Below are 24,249 nucleotides of genomic sequence, written 5' to 3'. Positions count from 1 at the left end.
GACAGATGACTGGATAAGCAAAACGTGGTAACATACAAATGGGCTACTATTCAGCCGTAAAAAGGAAGAAGATTCTGACACATACTACAGCATGGATAAAACTCGAGGACACCGTGTTAAGTGAAATAAATCAGTCACAAAAAAAACAAATACTGCATGAGCACATTTAAACAAGGTACTTGCTGCTGCTGCTGCTAAGTCACATCAGTCATGTCCGACTCTGTGCGAACCCATAGACGGCAGCCCAACAGGCTCCTCTGTCCCTGGGATTCTCCAGGCAAGAATAGTGGAGTGGGTTGCCATTCCCTTCTCCAATGCACTTAGGGTAGTCAAAATCCTAGAGACAGAAAGTAGAATGGTGGTTGACAGGGGCTGGGGGGGAATGGGGAGTGATTGTTGAATGGGTATAGAACGCTGGTTTTTAAAAAAAGTTATGGTGACAGTGATGTGCAACATTATAAATGTATTTACTACCACTGCAGTGTGTACTTAAAAATGGTGAAGATGGTAAATTCTATTTTATATGTATTTTACTATAATAAAATTACCAACAAATGAACATATGTTGAACAAAAGGAACCAGACACAAGAGTACCTGCTTTATGAGCTCATTTATCTGAAGCTATAGGAAAAGCAATTCTAATCTAAAGTGATAGAAAGAAGATGAGTGGTTGCCTAGCGCCAGGGATGGGGGTGGCGGATTGGCAAGGAAGGAGCACGGGGACTGTTTTGGGGTGATGGAGATGGTCTCTGTCTTGATTATGCTGAGGGTTACACGGGCATATAAATCTGTCAAAACTCATAGGAATGTATACTTATAGCAGGTGCATTGTGTTGAATACAAATTATACTGTTACTGTATTGGGCCTGAATGGGAGGAGATGACTACTTCTGAATGCAGGCAGGGTTCAGGAATAATTTCCTTCATGGCCAGATGAGCACAGCCTCATCTAGATAAAGCTGATGGTGAGACTTCCAGCCCTTGGGAACAAAGTGATGACGCACAAATTAGGAAAACGCAGTCCTCTGCTGTTATAAATTGTTTTATAGGTCGCTGCCACATTAACTGCTTATAACCAGAAAATGAAATCAAGGGAACACTGCTGTGATGACTCACAGAGATGTACGAATTGTACCACAGCTCTCTGGAAGGTTCGGAGGGTTGGTGTCTGTGTCACACCACCTGCCCTGTTACATGGAAGTATAGCCAGTACGGTTGATTGGAATTTCCGGATTTCAAACACCATTTGTTGTCAATAGTTTTGTCTGTAGATAGGTATCTTTTCCCCTGATTTGTGGTGCTGGTTAACATGAAAAGCAAAAAAAAAACAAAAAAACAAAAAACCAGGGTCTCCTCTTGTTTATTTATGTTTTTACTTGATTGCTTCGGGTCTTGGTTGCGGCACGTGGGATCTTCCCCGCAGCATGCAGGATCCTTCATTACTGTTCATGGACTCTGCAGTTGTGGTCCATGGGGTCAGTAGTTGCAGCACTCGGGCTTTGTTTCTCTGAGGCTCGTGGGATCTTAGTTCCCTGACCAAGGATCAAACCCCTGACCCCTGCCTTGCAAGGCAGATTCTTGACCACTGGACGACCAGGGAAGTCCCCAGTTCCTCTTGTTGATATAGAACTCCATTTTTCCTTTAAACTATAAATGTGGAACAAATATTCCTTGATTGCTGACTGATCACTGACTATTCTTTTCTCTCTCTCTTTTTTTAAACAGGCAAGTTTTATTATCAAATGTAACCATTCTACAAAAACTCAGTAATCTTGTAGTATTACTGCCTTTAAGTCTTTCAGAGCTTTGGACAGATAGCATTTTAAGGCAGCAAGTATAAAGAACTTTTTTTTTTTAACTTAAGTGCCAGTTATCACCAAGTTTCGCACAAAAATGGTTTTTGTTTCGTATTTTCATTTTTCCTACTGTAGTTAAAGAGCCGATTCTGGTCAGTGAAGAGGGAATGTTTGACTCTCCACTCAGAGTGTTAATCCAAATAATGTAAAGTAAGTAAAAATAGCAACCATGTAAATCTTTATGACATTGCAGCCAAGCTAAGGACATGGTCAGTAACTTATAGAAACGTGATTCGTACAGATGACCCACAGACACATGAAAAGATGCTTGTCATAGGTAATTATTAGAGAAAAGCAAATTAAAACTACACTGGGGTAGCAGCTCACACTGATCAGAATGGCTAGCATTGAAAATATACAAATAACAAATGCTGGAGAGGATGTGGAGAAAAGGGAACCCTCCTACACTATTGGTGGGAATGTAAATTGGTGCAGCCATTATAGAAAACAGCATGGAGGCTCCTCAAAAAAATGAAAAGTAGAGTTTCCCTATGATCCAACAATCCCACTCCTGGGTGCACATCCAGATAAAACTTTAATTCAAAAAGATACACGCACCCCTCTGTTCACAGCAGCACTATTTATAACAGCCAAGACATGGAAACAACCTACATGTCTATTGACGGATACGTGGATAAAGAAGACGTGATGTATATACACAGTGGAATATTACTCATTCATAAAAACGAATGAAGTAATGCCATTTGAAGCAACATGGATGGACCCAGGGATTATCATACTAAGTGAAGTAAGTCGGGAAGAAAACGACAAATACCGTATGCTAGCGCACATTCGCAATCTAAGACAAGACACAGGGTCACAGGGGCGGGGCTTCCCTGACGGTGATGGCAGAGACGGGGTTGGAGGCACAGAAGCAGCTCCGCGTGCAAAGCCTTTGGGCCCTGCAAGGCCCGAGGCTCCAGCTCGGAACTGGCAGATAATCAGTGCTGGCTGGGTCTGGGATGCAGGTGGGGCCTTTGAAAAAGGAGAGCGGGCAGAAGAGAAGCGTTCCTTCCGAGCTCGTGCTCGAGAATTACAGCTCGCAGCCTTGAAGAAACACCGTGAAAATGAGATCTCTCATCACTCAAAGGAGACTGACTACCTGAAGAGAGAAATTGAGCGGCACAAGCGGTCCATCAAGAAACTAAAACGTCGTGATGACGGTGGTCAAGTGCACACAGTTCTCCGTGGAATGGCTACCTATTATTGCCCACTTCTGTGTGGACTATGTGTAGACACATAGTAGTATCTGTGTGCTCCCAGCAAATTATAATAAATCGTCCTCAGTGAAGAGAAATAAAAAAACCATGACACAAATGAACACATCTTTGAAACGGAAACAGACTCACAGATACACAGAACAGACTTATGGTTGCCAGGCGGGGCAGGGCAGGGAAGGATGGGGAGTTGGGACTGGCAGGTGCAAACTGCTGTATATAGAATGGATAAGCAACAAGGTTCTACTATATAGCACAAGGAACTGTATTCAATATCCCAGGATAAACCATAATGGAAAAGAATATTAAAAAACATATATATATATATGTATATGTATATCTGAACCACTTTGCTGTACAGCAGAAATGAACATAATGTTGTAACACAACTGGAACCACTGGTTTTTACATCATCTCAGTCTCGATAAGGGAATTCCACTACTTTCACCATGACCCAAAGAGCACACCCAGAGGGCCTGCGAACCCTCCTGGAGCTCGGACCACGGCCACTTCGTTCTTAATGAAGCATGTTTTAAGTTTCATGTCTTGCACCTTGATTTAACTTTTACTTGTAGTTCATTGCTTTGTTTAATTATAAATTTAAAAATGTTAATAACATGGAATCTATTTTTCTGATTACCTTCTGCTTATGGAAAGTGAGATGTTTTTACTTATAGCAATAAAATAAAGTTTCCTTTTTATTTTTTATTGAATTTTGGTTGATTTACAACATCACGTTAGTTTCTGGTGTATAGCAAAGTGATTTGGTTATATATATGCGTATATATTCTTTTTCAGGTTCTTTTCCATTATAGTTTACTATAATATATTGAATATAGGTCCCTGTGCTATACAATAGGACCTTGTTGATTATCTATTTTAAATACAGTAGTTTGTATCTGCTAATCCTAAACTTTGGTAACGATAAATTTGTTTTCTGTCTGTGAGGTGAGTCTGTTTCTTCTTTACATAAATATGTATTTAAAAAATATATTGAATAGTTGATTTACAATGTTGTGTTAATTTTTACTGTACAGCAAAGTGATTCAGTCATACGTATATATATATTTTTTATATTCTTCTCCATTGTGGTTTATCACAGGATTCTGAAGACGGTTCCCTGGGCTCTACAGTTGGCCCTTGTTGTTTGTCCATTCTATATGTAATAGTTTGCATCTTCGAATCCCAGACTCCCAATCGATCTTAAATAAATATATTTTAACAAAAATGAAGCAGTCTAAAGAAAAACATTATTAATGGCCAACAAGTAGATTAGGCAAATACTGTTTGTGGTTGCACGGCTCAAATGTCTGAGATTTGGGAATGTGCTCTCTTCTCAGCTCTGCTGCTTTGTGGGTTGATGAGAGAGCTGGCGGGGGCTCACCTGTGTCATCTCAGTCAGATGGGGCAACAGCATCAAATCAACAGTAACCGTGGGACTTCCCTGACAGCCCAGTGGTTAAGATTCTGCACTTCCACTGCAGGGGGCATGGGTCCGATCCCAGTCTGGGAACTAAGATCCCACAAGCCAGGTGGAACAGCCAAAAACAACAACAAATATGACAACTTATGGAATCCTTGGAAGCAAGGGCCATACTCTTTCCTGCTGTCTGCTGGCCAGCAGGTCATTCCTTCTCATTCATTGATGATTTTAGGACATGTCTTATTCCATGCCCTCCACCTGCCATTCTGACATCTTTCTTGATGATTTAACATCCTTTTAAATTATCTCTCCACTCCAGGCTCTTAGCTTACTGATCCCTCCCCTTCAATGATCAAGACTTCACCTGTTAATCCACACTCACAGTTACACTCTCAGTTCAGTTCAGTCATTCAGTCGTGTCCGACTCTCTGCGACCCCATGAACTGCATGCAGCACACCAGGCCTCCCTGTCCACACCAGCTTCTGGAGTTTACTCAAACTCATATACATCGAGTCAGTGATGCCATCCAACCACCTTATCCTCTGTTGTCCCCTTCTTCTCCTGCCTTTACTCTTTCCCAGCAACAGGGTCTTTTCCAAAGAGTCAGTTCTTCACATCAGGTGGCCAAAGTATTGGAGCTTCAGCTTCAGCATCAGACCTTTAAATGAATATTCAGGACTGATTTCCTTTAGGATGAACTGGTTGGATCTCCTTGCAGTCCAAGGGACTCTCAGAGTCTTCTCCACACACCACAGTTCAAAAGCATCAATTCTTTGGCGCTCAGCTTTCTTTATAGTCCAACTCTCACATCCATACATGACTACTGGAAAAACCACAGCTTTGACTAGACAGACCTTTGTTGGCAAAGAAGTGTCTCTGCTTTTTAATATGCTGTCTCGGTTGGTCATAACTTTTTTTCCAAGGAGCAAACGTCTTTTAATTTCATGGCTGCAGTCACCATCTGCAGTTATTTTGGAGCCCCAAAAAATAAAGTCACTGTTTCCCCATCTATTTGCCATGAAGTGATGGGACCAGATGCCATGATCTTAGTTTTCTGAATGTTGAGCTTTAAGCCAACTTTTTCACTCTCCTCTTTCACTTTCATGAAGAGGCTCTTTAGTTCTTCTTCGCTTTCTACCATAAGGGTGGTGTTATTCACATATCTGAAAGTGAAGTGAAGTCGCTCAGTCATGTCCGACTCTTCGAGACCCCATGGACTGTAGCCTATCAGGCTCCTCCGTCCATGGGATTTTCCAGGCAAGAGTGCTGGAGTGGATTGCCATTCCCTTCTCCAGGGGATCTTCCTGACCCAGGAATCAAACCCGGGTCTCCTGCATTGCAGGCAGACGCTTTACCTTCTGAGTCACCAGGGAAGCCCTCACGTATCTGAGGTTACTGGTATTTCTCCCGGCAATCTTGATTCCAGCTTGTGCTTCCTCCAGCCCAGTGTTTTTCATGATGCACTCTGCATATAAGTTAAATAAGCAGGGTGACAATATACAGCCTTGATGTACTCCTTTCCCTATTTGGAACCAGTCTGTTTTCCCATGTTCAGTTCTAACTGTTGCTTCCTGACCTGCATACAGATTTCTCAGGAGGAAGGTCAGGTGGTCTGGTATTCCCATCTCTTTAAGAATGTTCCGTAGTTTGTTGTGATCCACACAGCCAAAGACTTTGGCATAGTCAATAAAACAGAAGTAGATGTTTTTCTGGAACTCTCTTGCTTTTTCAATGATCCAGTGGATGTTGGCAATTTGATCTCTGGTTCCTCTGCCTTTTCTAAAACCAGCTTGAACATCTGGAAGTTCACAGTTCACATACTGTTGAAGCTTGGCTTGGAGAATTTTGAGCATTACTTTGCTAGCGTGTGAGATGAGTGCTATTGTGCAGTAGTTTAAGCATTCTTTGGCATTGCCTTTCTTTGGGATTGGTATGAAAACTGACCTTTTCCAGTCCTGTGGCCACTGCTGTTTTCCAAATTTGATGGCATATTGAGTGCAGCACTTTCACAGTATCATCTTTTAGGATTTGAAATAGCTCAACTGGAATTCCATCCCCTCCACTAGCTTTGTTTGTAGTGATGCTTTCTAAGGCCCACTTGACTTTGCATTCCAGGATGTCTGGCTCTAGGTGAGTGATCATACCATCGTGATTATCTGAGTCGTGTAGATCTTTTTTGTATAGTTCTCCTGTATATTCTTGCCACCTCTTCTTAATATCTTCGTTAGGTCCATATTATTTCTGTCCTTTATGGTGCCCATCTTTGCATGAAATGTTCCCTTGGTATCTCTAATTTTCTTGAGGAGATCTCTAGTCTTTCCCATTCTGTTGTTTTCCTCTATTTCTTTGCATTGATCACTGAGGAAGGCTTTCTTATCTCTCCTTGCTATTCTTTGGAACTCTGCATTCAAATGGGTATATCTTTCCTTTTCTCCTTTGCCTTTCGCTTCTCTTCTTTTCACAGCTATTTGTAAGGCCTCTACAGACAACCATTTTTCCTTTTTGTATTTCTTTTTCTTGGGGATGGTCTTGATCCCTGCCTCCTGTACAGTGTCACGAACCTCCTTCCATAGTTCTTCAGGCACTCTATCAGATCTAATCCCTTGAATCTATTTCTTACTTCTACTGTATAATCATAAGGGATTTGATTTAGGTCATACCTGAATGGTCTAGTGGTTCTCCCTACTTTCTTCAATTTAAGTCTGAATTTGGCAATAAGGAATTTGATTTGAGCCACAGTCAGGGCCCAGTCTTGTTTTTTGCTGATGGTATAGAGCTTCTCCATCTTTGACTGCAAAGAATATAGTTACACCCTAGGCTTCATCATTACCAAAACTGCACCAATTTCTAAGACCTCAGCTTCAAGAATCCCTCTCTTCGACACCCTTCCGTCTCTCTAGATTCCTTCTTCCCTCTGCATCTATGTAAGTAGCTGGAGAAAGATCCACCTCCCTGCTACCTGTCCTCACTTTAAGCTTGTAATCCCGGAACTCCAGACCAGCAACCCTTTGCAGTTGCTATCATTTCACTCTCTCATCCTTTTCTTTCACAAACCTCCAAGACCCTTTCTCTGACCTCACTCTCAGCTAACGGCTCTCCTTCTGCTTTTACTGAAATTCAGTTGTATTGTGTTGAATCTCTGAGCAGCGTTTGGCACTGTTGATAACTCCCTTCTCGGGACACTTTCTTTCTCTAGCCTTGGGGTACCACTCTCTTCTGTGTTTCATCCTCCTGTACTGCTCTTTCCTTCTTGACATCCTCCTCTAGATTCTAAATGTTAGGTGACCCTGGCCTCCCTCAGCTGCCCTCTCTCCTCTATCTACACTCATTCCCCAGGTATAAGTATAGCCAGTCCTGAGGCCTTATATATTATCTGTATCTTAGTAAATCCCAATTTAAGTCCTCAGCCTCTGAGTTCTTATCTTTCTGAAGCTACAGACTCATAGATCTATTTGTCTATTCACATATCTAGGGTCTAGTTTGCAATGTAACGTGCAAAAACACATTCACTTCTCCCTACTCCAGCCAAAATCTGTTCCTCCTGATTTTTCCCGTATTTGTGAATGGCATCACTATTCACCCAGCTGCACAAGCCAAAAACCTATAGTTATCCTCAATTCTGTTCATTCTCTCTCAGTCTACACCCAATCCATCAACAAATCTTTGTTACATTAAAAAAAAATCCCTAATCTGACCATTTTCATTACCTCCTCCTTGACTGTGCTGATCCAAGCCAACATGTCTTATCATTTAGAATCCTGTGATAGCTTCCTAACTGGTTTTCCTGATTCTGCTCTTACCTTTCTATAGTCTATGTCCAAATAGCCACCACAGTGCTTTCAGAAAACACAAATCAACTCACTGCTGCCGCTGCCAAGTCACTTCAGTCGTGTCCGACTCTGTGCAACCCCATAGACGGCAGCCCACCAAGCTCCCTCATCCCTGGGATTCTCCAGGCAAGAACACTGGAGTGGGTTGCCATTTCCCTCTCCAATGCATGAAAGTGAAAAGTGAAAGTGAAGTTGCTCAGTCGTGTCCAGCTCTTAGCGACCCCATGGACTGCTGCCCACCAGGCTCCTCTGTCCAAGGGGTTTTCCAGGCAAGAGTACTGGAGTGGGGTGCCATTGCCTTCTCCGAAATCAACTCACAACTGTCCCCAATTCCCCAGCAGCTTTCCATCACACTTAAAATAAAATCCAAATACATTTTAAGACCGTCTACTATTTGGCTCCTAACCAGCTTGCCAAGCCCATTCCCTAGCACTCCCTCTCACTGCTTTGCAGCCACGTGGCATCACCCTGTTTTTTCTAACACACCAGGCATATTCACAATCTCAGGGCTTTGCTCTTTCTATACTCTCTGCTTGGAGCTCTTTCTTCAGGTGGTCGCCATGGCTCACTCCCTCACTTGATTTAGACCACTCTCAGTGAACTCCGGGAGTTGGTGATGGACAGGGAGGCCCGGCGTGCTGCGATTCATGGGGTCGCAAAGAGTCGGACACGACTGAGCGACTGATCTGATCTGATCTGATTATCTTCATCGCAGCTTCCCTGGTGGCTCAGCTGGAAAGAATCCGCCTACCAATGCAGGAAGTGTGGGTTCGACCCCCGGGTGGAAAAGATCCCCTGGAGAAGGAAATGGCAACCCACTCCACTATGCTTGCCTGGGAAATCCCATAGACAGAGGAGCCTGGTGGGCTACAGTCCTTGGGGTCACAACAGTCGGATACAACTTAGTGACTAACCAACAATTATCCCCATCACTCTGTCCTTTTCTCTGCTTTATTTTTCATCCGTGTGTGTGCGTGTTTCCGAACACTTACTGCCTGAGCCAGTATTTTAATTGGTTCGTTAGTTCACCAGTTATTGACTTGCCCACTAAAATACAAGTTTCATGAGAACAGGGACCTTCTGTACTGCTTTTGCTCCAATTCCTAGAACAGTGCCTGGCACACAGGAAGCCCTCTGAATATATGTTCCGTGAATGATTTGCCAAAGGCAATGGGTGCAAATAAATGCAGATCCAGGAGATTTCCACGGTCATCCGCTTCACGTCCTGGAGCTGAAACCCCCAGAGTGATAGTGACACTTCACGGGGCTCCTTTCGTCCTCCCGCCTAGTGGCGAAGTCAAGACTCAGCCCACGCCGAGCCGGGACGAAGGACAGGAGTCCCTCTCTATGGTCTTACTCCCCAGACCCCTCCTCCCTAGCCCCCTGCGTGCCTCTATGGTTCTTCCTGTCATTAGTCGGGAGGGGGCGCTGTGCGCAGGCGCGCGGTGACGCCTCAGCAAGGCCGGAAGGAGGGCAGCGGCGGCGGCGGCGGCGGCGGCGACTAGGCTGTCGCGGCCGCTCCTGCTGATTGGAACCCGCGGCTTCAGAAGCCCCAGAGCCTGCCTCGCGAGCCGGCGAGTCGAGTGGCGAGTAAGTATCGGCCGCGACTCCTCGGCCGGCTCTGTGGGGCGAGTGGCGTCTTCACCGGGCGCCTCCATTAAGCCGGGGGTGGGGGCGGGGGCTCGACCGTGAAGGGCCCGGGGGGGCGCGAGCCTGGCCGGGCGGCTGCCCCGACGCGAGCGAGCCCAGGGCCGGCTCCGGGCAGCGCCGAGCGGCCGGAGCAGCGGGGCTGGCGGCCAGGCAAGAGCGACAAAGGCACGGGCGGCCGGCGGACCCTCCGCAGGTCCCGTTACTTCGGGAAGTTTCGCGGGCCGGTCGGTGGGTCCGCCGCGCGAGGACTCGAAAGCGCCGAAAGACTCGAGTTTCCTCGGCAGCACCTCCGGGGAAGCGGTGGCCGAGGAGCCGAGCGCGGCCCCGAGCGCGCGCGGGGCGCAGCGCCGTGACTTTGAACTCCGACGCCCGGAGGTGGGGGTGGGGGTGGAGCTGCGGGCTCTCAGACCCTCGCGGCTCACCTCTGGAGGGGGTCTTCTCTAGAAGGCGGCCGCTCGCTGCTGCCCACCCTCGTGAGGATTTCCCGAACCCCGGGCAGCGCAGGGAACACGAACCCCCCCGCCCCAGTGTGCCCGGAGTGCTGGGCGGCGAACGAAGGCGCTGTTCCCGCGTGGGTTGTGGCTCGAATGCCGCGTGGGGCGATTGTCGAAAACTTTGGGCCGCTCCGGTCTCGTGACCCAGCTCGCTGAGAGCCTTGAGGGGTCTCCGCAACGTCCGCAGGGCAGGGTGCCGACCTCAGCGAGTGGAGCGCTGTGATCAGTCGGGGTGCGTCGTGAGGAGCGCCTGGAGGGGGCTGGTCCTAAGCTTTTTGATACCACGAGAAGATGGCTTGCGCTGCTGGGAGTGGGCATGGCCGCATTCAGAACGCTGGCCTCAGGAAGACCGCGGAGAAACAGCCTTGCTCCGTTAGTTTTTTTTTTTTTTGCAGAAGTCGTTTATAGTAGCTGGGAGTAGGAAGTGGCTGGATTTAAGGAAATAGCTTGAGAGCCTGGGGCCAGACTTTCGGAGCTCCCTGTTAACGTAAATAGAGCCTTTATAGTTTCCTCCTGAAGGCAGGCAGCAACTGCAGAAAGAGAAGAAGCCTTGCAGCCCGTTTGGAGAAGTGTAATGAAGGAAGTTGAGCTATGAGTCTGGAAGACTGAAAGTTTATGAAATAGGGTGGATGAGAGAGCCTGTGCTCATGTTAATGAGTATTTAGTGTTCTAGGCTGTGGTAAGAGCTTTACAGACGTCATAATTTTCTTTAGCTAGACACTGTTCTAAGGATTTTCCGTATATTAACTCTGAATCCTCGATAACGTGGCTTTTGTCGTCCCGTATTTTCAAGAGGGAGAAAATGAGGTGCTGAAAAAATAACTTACCTTGTAAGGGTCTAAGCTGGGACTCGAACCCATTTGGCTCCAGAGTTCATACTCCTAATTATCCTGCTATACCTGTGAATATTCAAGAAGTTCTGGTGTATTTACTTTTGCCAGGCTGTGTGCTGTGTCCTGAGGCTTTGGAAATGAATTACACAAGGGTCCTACCTTCTTGAGGCTTTACTGGTGGCTCAGACAGTAAAGAATCTGCCTGCAATGCAGGAGACTGGGTTTCGATCCCTGGGTAAGAAAGATTCCCCTGGAGAAGGAAATGGCAGCCCACTCAAGCGTTCTTGCCTGGAGAATCCCATTAACAGAGGAGCCTGATGGGCTACAGTCCATGGGGTCGCAAAGAGTCGCATATGACTGAGCAACTAACACTTTTTCAGTTCCCTACCCTCTTGGAACTCTTTTTAGCAAAGGAGGTGGATGTTAAGCATAGCTTCCTAAATATTTTATTGTGGTAGTACTTGGAAGGGGTAAGAGACAGATGAACAGACACTGGGGGTAGTCTGGAAAGGTTTTTCTCTGAGAAGTGAAATTTTAAGATGAGGAACTGAAGAATAAATAGAGTTAATTTGGTCAAAGAGAGGCAGAGAGAAGAGCCTGAAATTTCATGGCACTTTCTAGGACCTGAGCTGTGGTTTGTGCAGAATGGTGAATAGGGAAAGAAGTATGAGGTGGGGCTGGCTGTGTCAGCAAGGTCATGTGAGGCAGGGTTTCATTGGCCATGGTAAGGGTTTTGGTTCTGCCATGAAGAGATTTGTGGTTTAAAAAACAAAAACAAAACTCCGTGCTATATGAAAATTCATTGGGGGGTACAACTTGTAGACAGTATTGGGATAGAAGGGGCAGGATGTCATGAGTTAACGGAGGATTCAACTGTAAAAATATTGTTGAAAACATTGATTTCTTCCTTGTGGATTGAGGATATGCTTGCTTATCCATCCCAGTTTCCGAACCAATTTTCAGTTGACAATTGGAGGAAAAAACTTAATGTTGTATGTTAAGCTCGTTAGCCTACCCACTGAAAATTTTGAATAATTTCTGGTTTAAAACCTTTCGTGTTGTAAAAAGATACTGAGAACAGAATTTTTAGAGCTCTTTGAAACCACCTGAACTCCAGACTAATTGTTTGCATATCATCTCTGATTATGGATGCTATTTTACCTTAGTTCTTTCATTTTGTATGTATCTTGAAATTAACATGCATTGCATTTTCTTATTCTGAACTCATCAACTTCATTGTTCTTTCTTTATAGTATCACCATCGTCCAGTCATCTGATCTCAACGTGGAGGTCAACTTTGACTCCTTGCGTACTCTTGCCCTGATGACCAGTTACATATGAAATCCCATTGTTGCACTTTGCTGGTGGTCCGGTGGTTAAGACTCCCAGTTTCCGTTGCAGGGGGTGCAGGTTCAGTCCCTGGTTGGGGAACTAAAATATGCCATGTGCTGTGTCCTTAAAAAAAAGTCCCATTGAGTCTAACCTTTATAATTAGTATCCTACATCTTTTCCTTCCTCTGCTTGCTGTTACCTTTTACCTTTAGTTCCCACTTCACTGGCTCTTGTTTACTGGGTTTTCCTGCCTCTGGATGTCTTTTGCAGTCAGTGTCTTACACATTGCAGCTTGGTCGTTGTTCCTAAAGCACAGCTCTCTGCATTGCTTCCCATTGAGTTAGAAAATAAAAATTAGAGCTCTGCTTCACTTTTCTGTTAGCAAACCACCTCTGAGCTTAGTGACTTAATACAACAGTTTTTTTTGTTGGCAGTTTTGTGGGTCAGGAAGTTGGGAAGATTTCACCGGGGACTTTTTTTTTTTTTATTCACATGCTGTCAGCCACAGTGGCTGGGACTGGAGGATATACTTCCAGAATGACTTCTTTATTCAAATGCCTTGTCTGCGGCTGCTGGAAGACGGCCCAGCTGCCTTTCCCTCTCCATGTAATGTCAGAGCTTTCCATGTGGTCTCTCCAGTAGGGTAGTCAGACTTCTTACATGGTCACTCTGGGCTTCCAGAGCCCTTGATGGAAGTGCTACTGTCTTAAAACTAAGCATGGAACTGGCAGAGCATTCAGTTTAGCTTAAATACTGCTGTCTCCCCTTAGCCTTCCCTGACTGCCTGACCTCTCTTAACTGTAATAGTCTTTGTATTGCAGTAAAGACCATACTTTGTAGTATACTCAATTGTGTGCATATTTTCTCTCACTGATGGAAGTTCTGTGAGGCAAGATCCATGTTGGATTTTCCTTGTTATTCCCTATGAGGCATAACACAGATTCTTTCAGTGTTAAGTAAATAATACCAGTTTAGTGCAGAAAAATCAAAATTTAAGGAAGCAAAAATATAAACCTACTGCTTAGAAATAACCATTATCAACTTTTTTGTGTTAATTTGATATTGATTACATATTAGTACAGGATTACAAAGAATGGCTATCTAAATATTAAGATGAGAAACTAGTATTTGAATGAAGAGCAGTGATCATTTATAGACATTTTAAAAAAATATGCTTGGAAGTGGTTTGTGGGGGCTGGTATAACCTGGGCATGTCGGCTTCTCCCAGCCTGGCCTGGCTCTCCTTTGCCCTGCTTTCCTTAATTACCCCAAAATCAATGTTGCAAAAGTGATGGGCATATTTTTGGAGATTATTCTGGAAAGCAGCAACACCACAAAACCCCAGGACCATGCAGTATTAGGAGCATCTGAAAGGAAAAGCGGAGAAGTGATGTGAATAGAGGAATAAGAAGGAAATAGTTTGTTTAAGACAGACCTAAGGACTCTGGTCACAAGGAAGCAAAGATGCAGTTTTGACATGAGAGAACCATGGATGATTCCCATCTTTTCCTGACTTCCTTTGTTTTCCAGATTTTCTATAATGATGTAATTTTTTATTACACTACATTGTGTAATACTTTATAACTGACAAAGAGAATGAGAAACTGGTTGTTGTCACATAAGCCACGTTACTTGACTACTTAAATATGGCTGTGATGAACAGCTCCAGTCTCTGGCAGAGGAAGCTGTTTTCAGAGTCACTCGTTCATTCAACAACTGTGAGACACTGAAAGTACACTTATGAATAAGACAGAGTCAAGGGCATATGGAGAAAACAAAATGTGAACTCTTTCTCATCATGTGTTGATTCATTCATACAAGGAAGAGAAGAGTTTAAAAAAAGATCGTTAGGACACGACAGTTGTGGGAAGTGGAAAGGAACATAGAAGGAGTACCATCCAGATTTCTTAAACTCTTTCAATATTACCACATGAGATTCTTAAAAAAAAAAAAAAAAAGAATTCTCCACTGAGTAATGAATTGATGAATACATGCTAATTTTTGGTTCTAATTTGGAAGCTTTAACTGGTATATTTGACCATAAAGTATAATCATAAATGTATTTTTATAATTAAAGGCAAGAAATAATTGAACTGTTCTTTCATGAAAGGCATTTCCTATTTCTGAACTCCACTTTGGTGTCTGATCAGTAAGTAAAAAGACATGTATAGGTTCTTGTTAACTTCCAGAGGGGAAATAAAATTTCCTAAAGAAGGAAGTAAAAGTTTTATGTGAATAGTTACAGTACTAGTGAAAAGTAGCTTGGAAGAGGAGAATAAACCCCTCCCACCCCCACCCTGGTTGGGCTTTATTATCAACCCTTATTATTAACAAAACTGTACATCTGCTCTCTCCATTTCACAATAATAATAGTCATAATGTGGCCCTTACTGTGTTCCAGGTGCTGTACTAAACACTTTATATATATTTAACTCAATTTCAGAACAGCTGTATTCTCATTTCATGAAGAAAGAAGTTAGGCCTGAAAGATTAAGCAGTTTATGCATAGTCACTGATATGACTGGTTGGTGAAACCTGGGTTCATACTTAGTCTGATCTGAGCCCAGATGAGAGGACTGAATGTCAGGAAGTTAAATGACCTTTACAGAGAAGCTAGTCAGGAGTAGAAATTTCATTATCAGACTTCTCTTCTCACTGCAGCTTGGGACCACTGTACATGCCATTGATGAGGAATCTTGCTTTTAAAGCAGCACTGGTAATCTGCTTAACTACAAACTTGACAGTCTAACCAAATTAGATATAAAATAAATCACATTTTCCTTTGTTTTCCAGTGTAAAATTGAAGGAATCTAGTTGTGATAAAAAAAAGAAATAGGAAATTTGGATATTGGAATTAAGTGTTCAAAGTACTTTTTGAAAGTTGTATTGGAAAGAAAAACACTTGAATAAAGGCAGTTGAAAGTGGACACCAAAGCTCTTTCCTTTATACTGTGCCGTTTGGAAATAACATCATTATTGTTAGTTCAGATGAGATACCTAAGCTTATGCTTGGATTTATAATTTTTAAACATTGAGATACCTTTGTCCAGTTATAGGTACCAGAAAGTTCTGTTGTAATATTTAAACACAGTCTTGCTATAAAACTGTAGTATCTTATGTTGAAAAATTCTGACATTATTTGATTGTCTCTTTATAGACATCATATTATGAGAAGACATAGTTTAGGGCCTACCTCTTTTGAAGCACGTGGTTTCTCTCAGGAAGACAAAGAAAACAGATTTTCTTGAGAAGAAAAACCTTGAGTCGGTAGGTTACAGATAGAATCTTGGAACTAAAAAGGTGCCGTAGCAGTTAAAATTGTCCCCCTTTGGTTCTTACTTGATTTTCATTCTTCTGATGTCCATCAGAGTAAAGCAAGAAAATGGTTCAAAAATCAAACTACAGAAAGACTTAAATAATCCTCTCCTCTTGACCCCCAAATACTGTTTCAGAGGGGCAAGCACTCTTTTTTTCCCCTGATGGTGACTTTTTTCCTCTCTAACCTTGCCATTTACAAGAAAAGAAAAAGAGCTTATCTATGTGGCTGCACCAGGTCTTAGTTGCAGCGTGTGAGCTGTAGTTCCCTGAGCAGGCATTGAATCTGGACCCCCGGCATAAGGAGCTCAAAGTCTTAGCCGCTGGACACCACCACTCTTAATAATTTTTTGGTGAATAGAATATTTTTTTAATTTTAATGTATAATATTTCAGTCTTTGCTTTTGTGGACAACATTTTTTCTATCCTGTTTAAGATATCTTTCCATGGGGAGGGAGGCGGGACTGGGGTTCAGGAGGGGGCCCACATGTACACCCATGGATGATTCATGTCAATGTATGGCGAAAACCACCACAGTGCTGCTGCTGCTGCTAAGTCGTTTCAGTCGTGTCCGACTCTGTGCGACCCCGTAGACAGCAGCCCACCAGGCTCGCCGTCCCTGGGATTCTCCAGGCAAAAACACTGGAGTGGGTTGCCATTTCCTTCTCCAATGCATAAAAGTGAAGTCGCTCAGTCGCGACCCCATGGACTGCAGCCTACCAGGCTCCTCCATCCATTGGATTTTCCAGGCAAGAGTACTGGAGTTGGCCCACCACAATATTGTAATTAGCCTCCAATTAAAATAAATAAATTATTATTTTTAAAAAGATATCTTTCCCAGGTCTGATTTTTGAAGGTATTTTATGTTATCTTCCAGAAAGTTTATTATTTTACCTTACCATTTAAATCAACAGTTCACATAAAAATTATTTTGTCTAAGGCATATAGATGAGGTCTAGTTCTTTGATTTTCCCTATCCTCCCAAATTACAGCTTTCCAGTACAGTGTCATACAGTTTAAAAATCGTATTTTTACATTGCTCTGCGAGGCTACTTTTGTCATAAATGTCCACATGTAACCAGATCTGTTCCATTGGTTTTATTTAGCCAATACTGCTGCTGCTGCTGCTAAGTTGCTTCAGTCGTGTCCGACTCTGTGCGACCCCATAGACGGCAGCTCACCAGGCTCCTCTGTCCCTGGGATTCTCCAGGCAAGAATACTGGAGTGGGTTGCCATTTCCTTCTCTAATGCATGAAAGTGAAAAGTGAAAGTGAAGTCGCTTAGTCGTGCCTGACTCTTAGCGACCCCATGGACTGCAGCCCACCAGGCTCCTCTGTCCATGGGATTTTCCAGGCAAGAGTACTGGAGTGGGGTGCCATTGCCTTCTCCGTTGCCAATACTACATTGCATTAATTACTATAGCTTTATAACAAGACTTAATATCTGATAGTATAAATTCTCCGTCTTTTTGTTTATGAATGCTTTGCTTTTTCTGGGGTCTTTGCTTTTTCTTGTAAGTTTTATAATCATCTAGTGCATATCCATTTAAAAAATATGAGTAAGGCTGTATTAAACTTGTACACCAATTTGGGGAGAACTGACATGTTTACATAAGATAATCAAGCATTCCAACCCATGAATGTGTATGTCTCTTCCTTTATTTACTCTTTAATTTTTCTCAGTGATGTTTTACAGTTTCTATGGAGAGACAGAATAGTTCACCATGTCACAGATAGCAGAATATCCTTGTTTTTTGTAGCTGAATATTATTCCATTTTCTTTACCCATTTATCTGTCATTGGACACTTAGGTCGTTTCCAAGTCTTAACTATTGTAAATAGTGCTGCAGTGATCGTGGCAGTGCAGATATCTTCAAAATAGTGATTTCGTTTCCTTCGGTTATACACCCAGAAGTGGAATTGCTGGATCATGCGGTAGTTCTGTTTTTAAAATTTTGAGGAACTTCATGCTATTTTCCATAGTGTCTATTCCAATTATAATCCCACCAACGGTGTAGAGTTTTCTTTTTCCATATCCTGCTAGCATTGTTATCTCTCATCTTTTTGAATGAATGATAGTCATTCTAACAGGCAGAGGTGTTTTTGATTTGCCTTTCACTGATGTATAGTAATGTTGAGCACTTTTTAATATCTTAATTTGGGATATTGGCTTATTTGTGATTTTTGCCATTGAGATGTACGAGTTCTTTATATATTCTGGATTTTAGCACCTTATTAGGGGTTATGATTTGCAAATATTTGTCTCCCATTCAGTAGGTTGTAGTAATTGCGTTTTTAATTTTACTTTTTAGAATATCTTTTATTTCCTTTTATTTATTTTTTTGTTGAATTTCACTTTTTAAAAATGTATATCCCATCTAGTCTTTGATCCTCTGTTCATCTTTTGTATGTTCTTTTGCAGGAATTTTTTTTTTTTTAATTTTAGTTTTTCCTCTTCTGTTAACTTTAGTTATTCATTTAAAAGACTGAAAAAAATTTTTCTTTTTAGTGGTGTTTTCACTTTATAAAGACTTCCCTGGTGGCTCAGACAGTAAAGAGTCTGCCTGCAATGCGGGAGACCCGGGTTCGATTCCTGGGTTGGGAAGATCCCCTGAAGAAGGAGATGGCAGTCCACTCCAGCACTCTTGCCTGGAGAATTCCATGGATGGAGGAGCCTGATAGGCTACAGTCCATGGGGTCGCAGAGTTGGACAGGACTGAGCGACTTCACTTTCACTTTATAAGCTGAGAATGCTATCTTGACTAGATATGTGGGAAGATACTCCTTCATTCTTAATAATTCTCTTTTTCTTTTTCACACCCTTTGGAATAGGTGGTCGCCATGTTTAGATATTAGCAAGCACATAGGTGCATGTCTGTGTTGGAAAATGGCAGAGGGAAACAGCAGTGAAGAGGTGATTCACTTAAACAATTTCCACTGCCACCGGGGACAAGGTAAGTGTGCCCGTTTTCTCTCTTTCATCATTGCTTTTTCCCTTAGTCTTGTTATATCATATTTGAAATTAATCTGTTTTGTACCATGTAGAATCCAGAAATGTTTCATTTTCAGACCTCAGAACATCAGATTTAAATGGACTCATCAGACTAGAAGTTTGTGTCAAATGGTGATACCTGCTGGCATGAGTGAAGTTTAAGAGTCTTCCATTACAAGAAGATTGAATCTTAAGAGATAGGAGGGTGGGAACAGTGGTAGTTCTCAGTTTTTGAAGGAATGGTGATCGCAGAGGAGTACAGTTCCTCTAGGGCTGTATGTTCTGATTGTACTTAAGGTGCTGCTAATGCATTTCTGGCCCCCTCATACAAGGCCTAACTTCTTTTTTTCCAGAAGACTGTGGTTTAGCCTTACAGGGAATTTTAGGACATGTATTCCTTGACTGTACAGTGTTTAAAATACGGGGAAATTCATTGATTCATAAAGGGAAGGGACCCTTCATTTCTTTAAGATTTCAACATCACTCATTATCAGAGAAATGCAAATCAAAACCACTATGAGGTACCATTTCACACCAGTCAGAATGGCTTCGATCCAAAAGTCTACAAATAATAAGTGCTGGAGAGGGTGTGGAGAAAAGGGAACCCTCTTACACTGTTGGTGGGAATGCAAACTAGTACAGCCACTATGGAGAACAGTGTGGAGATTCCTTAAAAAACTGGAAATAGAACTGCCTTATGATCCAGCAATCGCACTGCTGGGCATACACACTGAGGAAACCAGAAGGGAAAGAGACACGTGTACCCCAATGTTCATCGCAGCACTGTTTATAATAGCCAGGACATGGAAGCAACCTAGATGTCCATCAGCAGATGAATGGATAAGAAAGCTGTGGTACATATACACAATGGAGTATTACTCAGCCATTAAAAAGAATACATTTGAATCAGTTCTAATGAGGTGGATGAAACTGGAGCCTATTATACAGAGTGAAGTAAGCCAGAAGGAAAAACAGAAATACAGTATACTAACGCATATATATGGAATTTAGAAAGATGGTAACAATAACCTGGTGTACGAGACAGCAAAAGAGACACTGATGTATAGAACAGTCTTATGGACTCTGTGGGAGAGGGAGAGGGTGGGGAGATTTGGGAGAGTGACATTGAAACATGTAGAATATCATGTAAGAAACGAGTTGCCAGTCCAGGTTCGATGCGCGATACTGGATGCTTGGGGCTGGTGCACTGGGATGACCCAGAGGGATGGTGTGGGGAGGGAGGAGGGAGGAGGGTTCAGGATGGGGAACACATGTATGCCTGTGGCAGATTCATTTTGATATTTGGCAAAACTAATACAATTATGTAAAGTTTAAAAATAAAATTAAATTAAAAAAAAAAAAAAAAAGAAAAAAAAAAAGATTTCTAAATGCATGTGAAATTTCCTATCAGATCCTAATTCACAGTTACACCTAGGCTAAAAGGAAAACAGTTACGCTGATGAGTAGAGAAGATTATAAAGTCCATGGAAGAGGTTGTACCTTTTTTTATGTTTTGCTATTGATAGTACTTTGTATTTATGAAGACTTTTTTCCCAGCAAAAGATAAAATTTTGTATATATGGCTTTCAGAGCATTTAAAAATGAGCAGGGAATTCCCCGGTGGTCTAGTGGTTTAGGACTCCGTGCTTCTGCTGTAGAGGGCGCAAGTTTGGGGAACCAAGGCCCCACATGTCATGAGACACAACCAAAGAATAAATAAATTTAGAAAATTTTATTAAGCAGATAAATAGAGAAAATAAATTTGCTTAAGCTATGCAAATTATAAAAACAGAAGAAATACCAATTTTTTAAGCTATTATTGATAGCATATTCTAAGTTGGTAGTGATTATAGCCATAATGTGTTGTTGTTTAGGAAGTTTTAAATCCTAGCTATATTTGTATATATGATCAGTTCCGTATTTTCCAAACATGCATATCAAATTAATGTTGTGGGGTGTTTTTTTTCCTAAATCGGATCTTAAATATACTTGAATAGAGTTTCTTTAAGAACAACTAATTCTGGAAAACTACTAACTTTGGAGATGTATTTTTCTGTTCAACAAACTTTGTTTTGCACACATAGTGAGGATTTGTTTAGACAGAGTTGTTTTTATTAGCTGTATTAATAATTTCTATTGTGTCATCCCCTTAAGCGTTTAAGTTTTTAAATCATCTTTATTGAGGTATAATTTACATATAATATAAGTGCACACATTTTAACTGTATATTTAGTTCAGTGACTTTTGAAAAATGAATATACCCATATAACCACCACCACAGTCATGATGTAGAACATATCTAGAAAGATTCCTTTATGCCCCTTTGCAGGCAGTTTTCGCCCAACTCCTGACCTGCTTTCTGTCACTATACAATTTCATATAAATGGAACCATACAGTATGTACTCTTCATACTTGAATTCTTCAGCACAGCAGTTTTTTGATTCATCCATATTCTTGCATGTATCAGTAATTCAGTTCTTTTTAATTGCTGAATATTATTCACCTGGAAATTCTATACCCAGTGAAGGTAGACTTAAAAATGAAGGTGAAATAAAGATTAAAATTACAAGAATGAATAAAAGATACATTATGCAAATAGTAACCCTCAAAACAGAGCCTTCAGTTCAGTTCAGTCGCGTCTCACTCTTTGTGACCCCATAAACCGCAGCACGCCAGGCCTCCCTGTCCATCACCAACTCCTGGAGGCCACCCAAACCCATGTCCATCGAGTCGATGATGCCATCCAACCATCTCATCCTCTGCGTCCCCTTCTCCTCCTGCCCTCAATCTTTCCCAGCATCAGGGTCTTTTCAAATGAGTCACCTCTTCGCATCAGGTGGCCAAAGTATTGGAGTTTCAGCCTCAACATCAGTCCTTCTGTGAACACCCAGGACTGATCTCCTTTAGAATGGACTGATTGGATTTCCTTGCAGTCCAAGGGACTCTCAAAAGTCTTCTCCAACACCACAGTTCAAAAGCATCAATTCTTCGGCGCTCAGCTTTCTTTATAGTCCAACTCTCACATCCATACGTGACTGCTGGAAAAACCATAGCTTTGACTAGACGGACCTTTGTTGGCAAAGTAATGTCTCTGCTTTTTAATATGCTGTCTAGGTTGGTCATAACTTTCCTTCCAAGGAGTAAGCGTCTTTTAATTTCATTGCTGTAATCGCCATCTGCAGTGATTTTGGAGCCCAGAAAAATGAAGTCAGCCACTGTGTCCACTGTTTCCCCATTTATTTGCCATGAAGTGATGGGACCAGATGCCATGATCTTCGTTATCTGAATGTTGAGCTTTAAGCCAACTTTTCCACTCTCCTCTTTCACTTTCATCAAGAGGCTCTTTAGTTCGTCTTTACTTTCTGCCATAAGGGTGGTGTCATCTGCATATCTGAGGTTATTGATATTTCTCCCGGCAATCTTGATTCCAGCTTGTGCTTTCCTCCAGCCCAGTGTTTCTCATGATGTACTCTGCATATAAGTTAAATAAGCAGGATGACAGTACACAGCCTTGACGAACTCTTTTCCCTATTTGGAACCAGTCTGTTGTTCCATGTCCAGTTCTCTGACCTGCATATAGGTTTCTCAAGAGGCAGGTCAGGTGGTCTGGTATGCCCATCTCTTTCAGAATTTTCCACAGTTTATTGTGATCCACACAGTCAAAGGCTTTAAATTATCAGATAACATACACAATTCAGCCAGAAGTGTCAATGAAGATAAAAGTTTTTAAAAAGTTAAAAGAGTCGGGGAAGATAAAGCAATTCTAATCTCTATGTGTGTAGTAATATGATATCAAAATATACAGAGAGAAAATTGACAGAACTGAAAGGATAACTGGACAAATCCACAGTCAAAATGGGAGATTTTTAGCATGTTTCTTTCAGTAACTGAGAGAGAGCAAACATATACAAACATTTGTATGAATATAGGACATTGGAAGAACATGATCAACAAATTTGATACAATAGACAGGAATATTGCACCTAATATGTTTTCCAAAATTGACCATATTTTGAGGTACAAACAAGTTTCAATTTCCTACACTACTGGTGGTAGTGTAAGTCGGCATAGACAATTTAGGTAGCTGTTTGACATTGTCCACTAAAATTGAGCATATGCTTTCCCTCAGCACTTCTGGAATATACCCAGCTGAAATGAGTATACCAAGATAGATATGCAAGAAAATTCATAACAGTATTATCCAAAATAGCCAAGACTGGAACCAGCCCAAATGTCAAATGTCAACAGAAAAATAAGTAACTTATTCATACATATTCATGTAGTAGGTTACATACAGAGGAAACTGCATAATGCAACATCAACATCATGGGTATATCTCAGATGTGTTATTTGCATGGAAGCCAGAAATGAGAGAATATACACTCAGAAACTGATCTGTGGAGTTAGGCTCCTAATGTGCTAGAAATGTATTTACCAACATTGGTGATGGTCACACAGGTAGGAGCCTTTTGTATGAATCATAAACTTAGTTCTGTATGTTTATATGTGGTGTTTTGGGGAGTATCTTGTCAACCATTGGGATTCACTGTGAGATGATAGGTTTAAAACCAACTTTTTTGCTGGGTGCCCCAGGCTTGTTGTCTGTCTTTTTTTCTGGGCCAGTTCTTCCTGAGAGGAACCTACAATTTCCTGCATGTAGAATCTGAGACTGTCTGCCAGCATTCAAGGGGCCAGTTAACAGAAGGCAGCAGAGTCACTCACTATGACTGTTTCAGGGACGTGCCTTTTCTCTCTTGGCCTGGTGTCTGGTGACTCTCTGTATTGGTGACTCTTCAAAATGGACCTCCACAGGGTGGGTCTTCTGGAATGGCTGAATGAGAAACTTGGCAAATCCTCTCCACAGAATTAACAGTAGAATTAGAATTGTTTAAAATAACCATTTAAAGACTGGAAATGAACAAAGGCATACAATAATTGAGAATATTTTTCAAGGAAATCTGTGATTCTGCAACATGGATTAAGCTGCCTCTGGTCAGCTGCCCTCTGCAGACTGTGGGTTTGATCCTTCTCCACTCCTCTAGATTTCTTGCCTCTGAAAATCTGCTGTTTCCAGAATTTTGTTTAAATCTCTTGCTAGCTATCATTTCCTTTTTTCTTTGTGTCCTAAAAAGAAGGACACTTTTTGCTTTTTCACTTTTTACGAGTTCCTTTACTGTCATTTAAGTGGGGTTTCAAACTCAGTGGTGCTGGTCACTTGGTTTCATTCTGCCAGCCCTCTACAGTGCACTTCTGCAGGCCCTCAGTTCAGTCAGTTGTTAGATACATCAGTCTGCTGTGTAGGTAG

General features: G+C 42.1%; 1 protein-coding gene and 1 pseudogene across 3 annotated transcripts in view; both read left to right on the top strand.

Annotated features, from left to right (window-relative positions):
- The first annotated feature begins 2,632 nt into the window (after positions 1 to 2,632).
- Positions 2,633 to 9,833, top strand: LOC113883981 (annotated as a pseudogene).
- RNF216 (ring finger protein 216) overlaps positions 9,758 to 24,249 on the top strand; it is a 122,160-nt gene continuing 107,668 nt past the window's right edge. For 2 of the 3 annotated variants that reach the window (XM_027528094.1, XM_027528092.1), the window contains exons 1-2: positions 9,770 to 9,918; positions 18,784 to 18,905. In XM_027528094.1, coding sequence (XP_027383895.1) covers positions 18,839 to 18,905 — 67 coding nt within the window. In that variant the 5' untranslated portion in view covers positions 9,770 to 9,918; positions 18,784 to 18,838. Of the gene's footprint in view, positions 9,919 to 18,783; positions 18,906 to 24,249 lie in introns of all 3 variants that reach the window. The other variant, XM_027528093.1, reaches the window with a different exon arrangement.

This window comes from Bos indicus x Bos taurus, chromosome 25 (assembly GCF_003369695.1).
Source record: "Bos indicus x Bos taurus breed Angus x Brahman F1 hybrid chromosome 25, Bos_hybrid_MaternalHap_v2.0, whole genome shotgun sequence".
NCBI classification, from domain to species: Eukaryota; Metazoa; Chordata; class Mammalia; order Artiodactyla; family Bovidae; genus Bos; species Bos indicus x Bos taurus.
The sequence above is the reverse complement of the archived record's forward strand: the minus strand, read 5'-3'. Positions and strand labels throughout refer to the sequence as shown.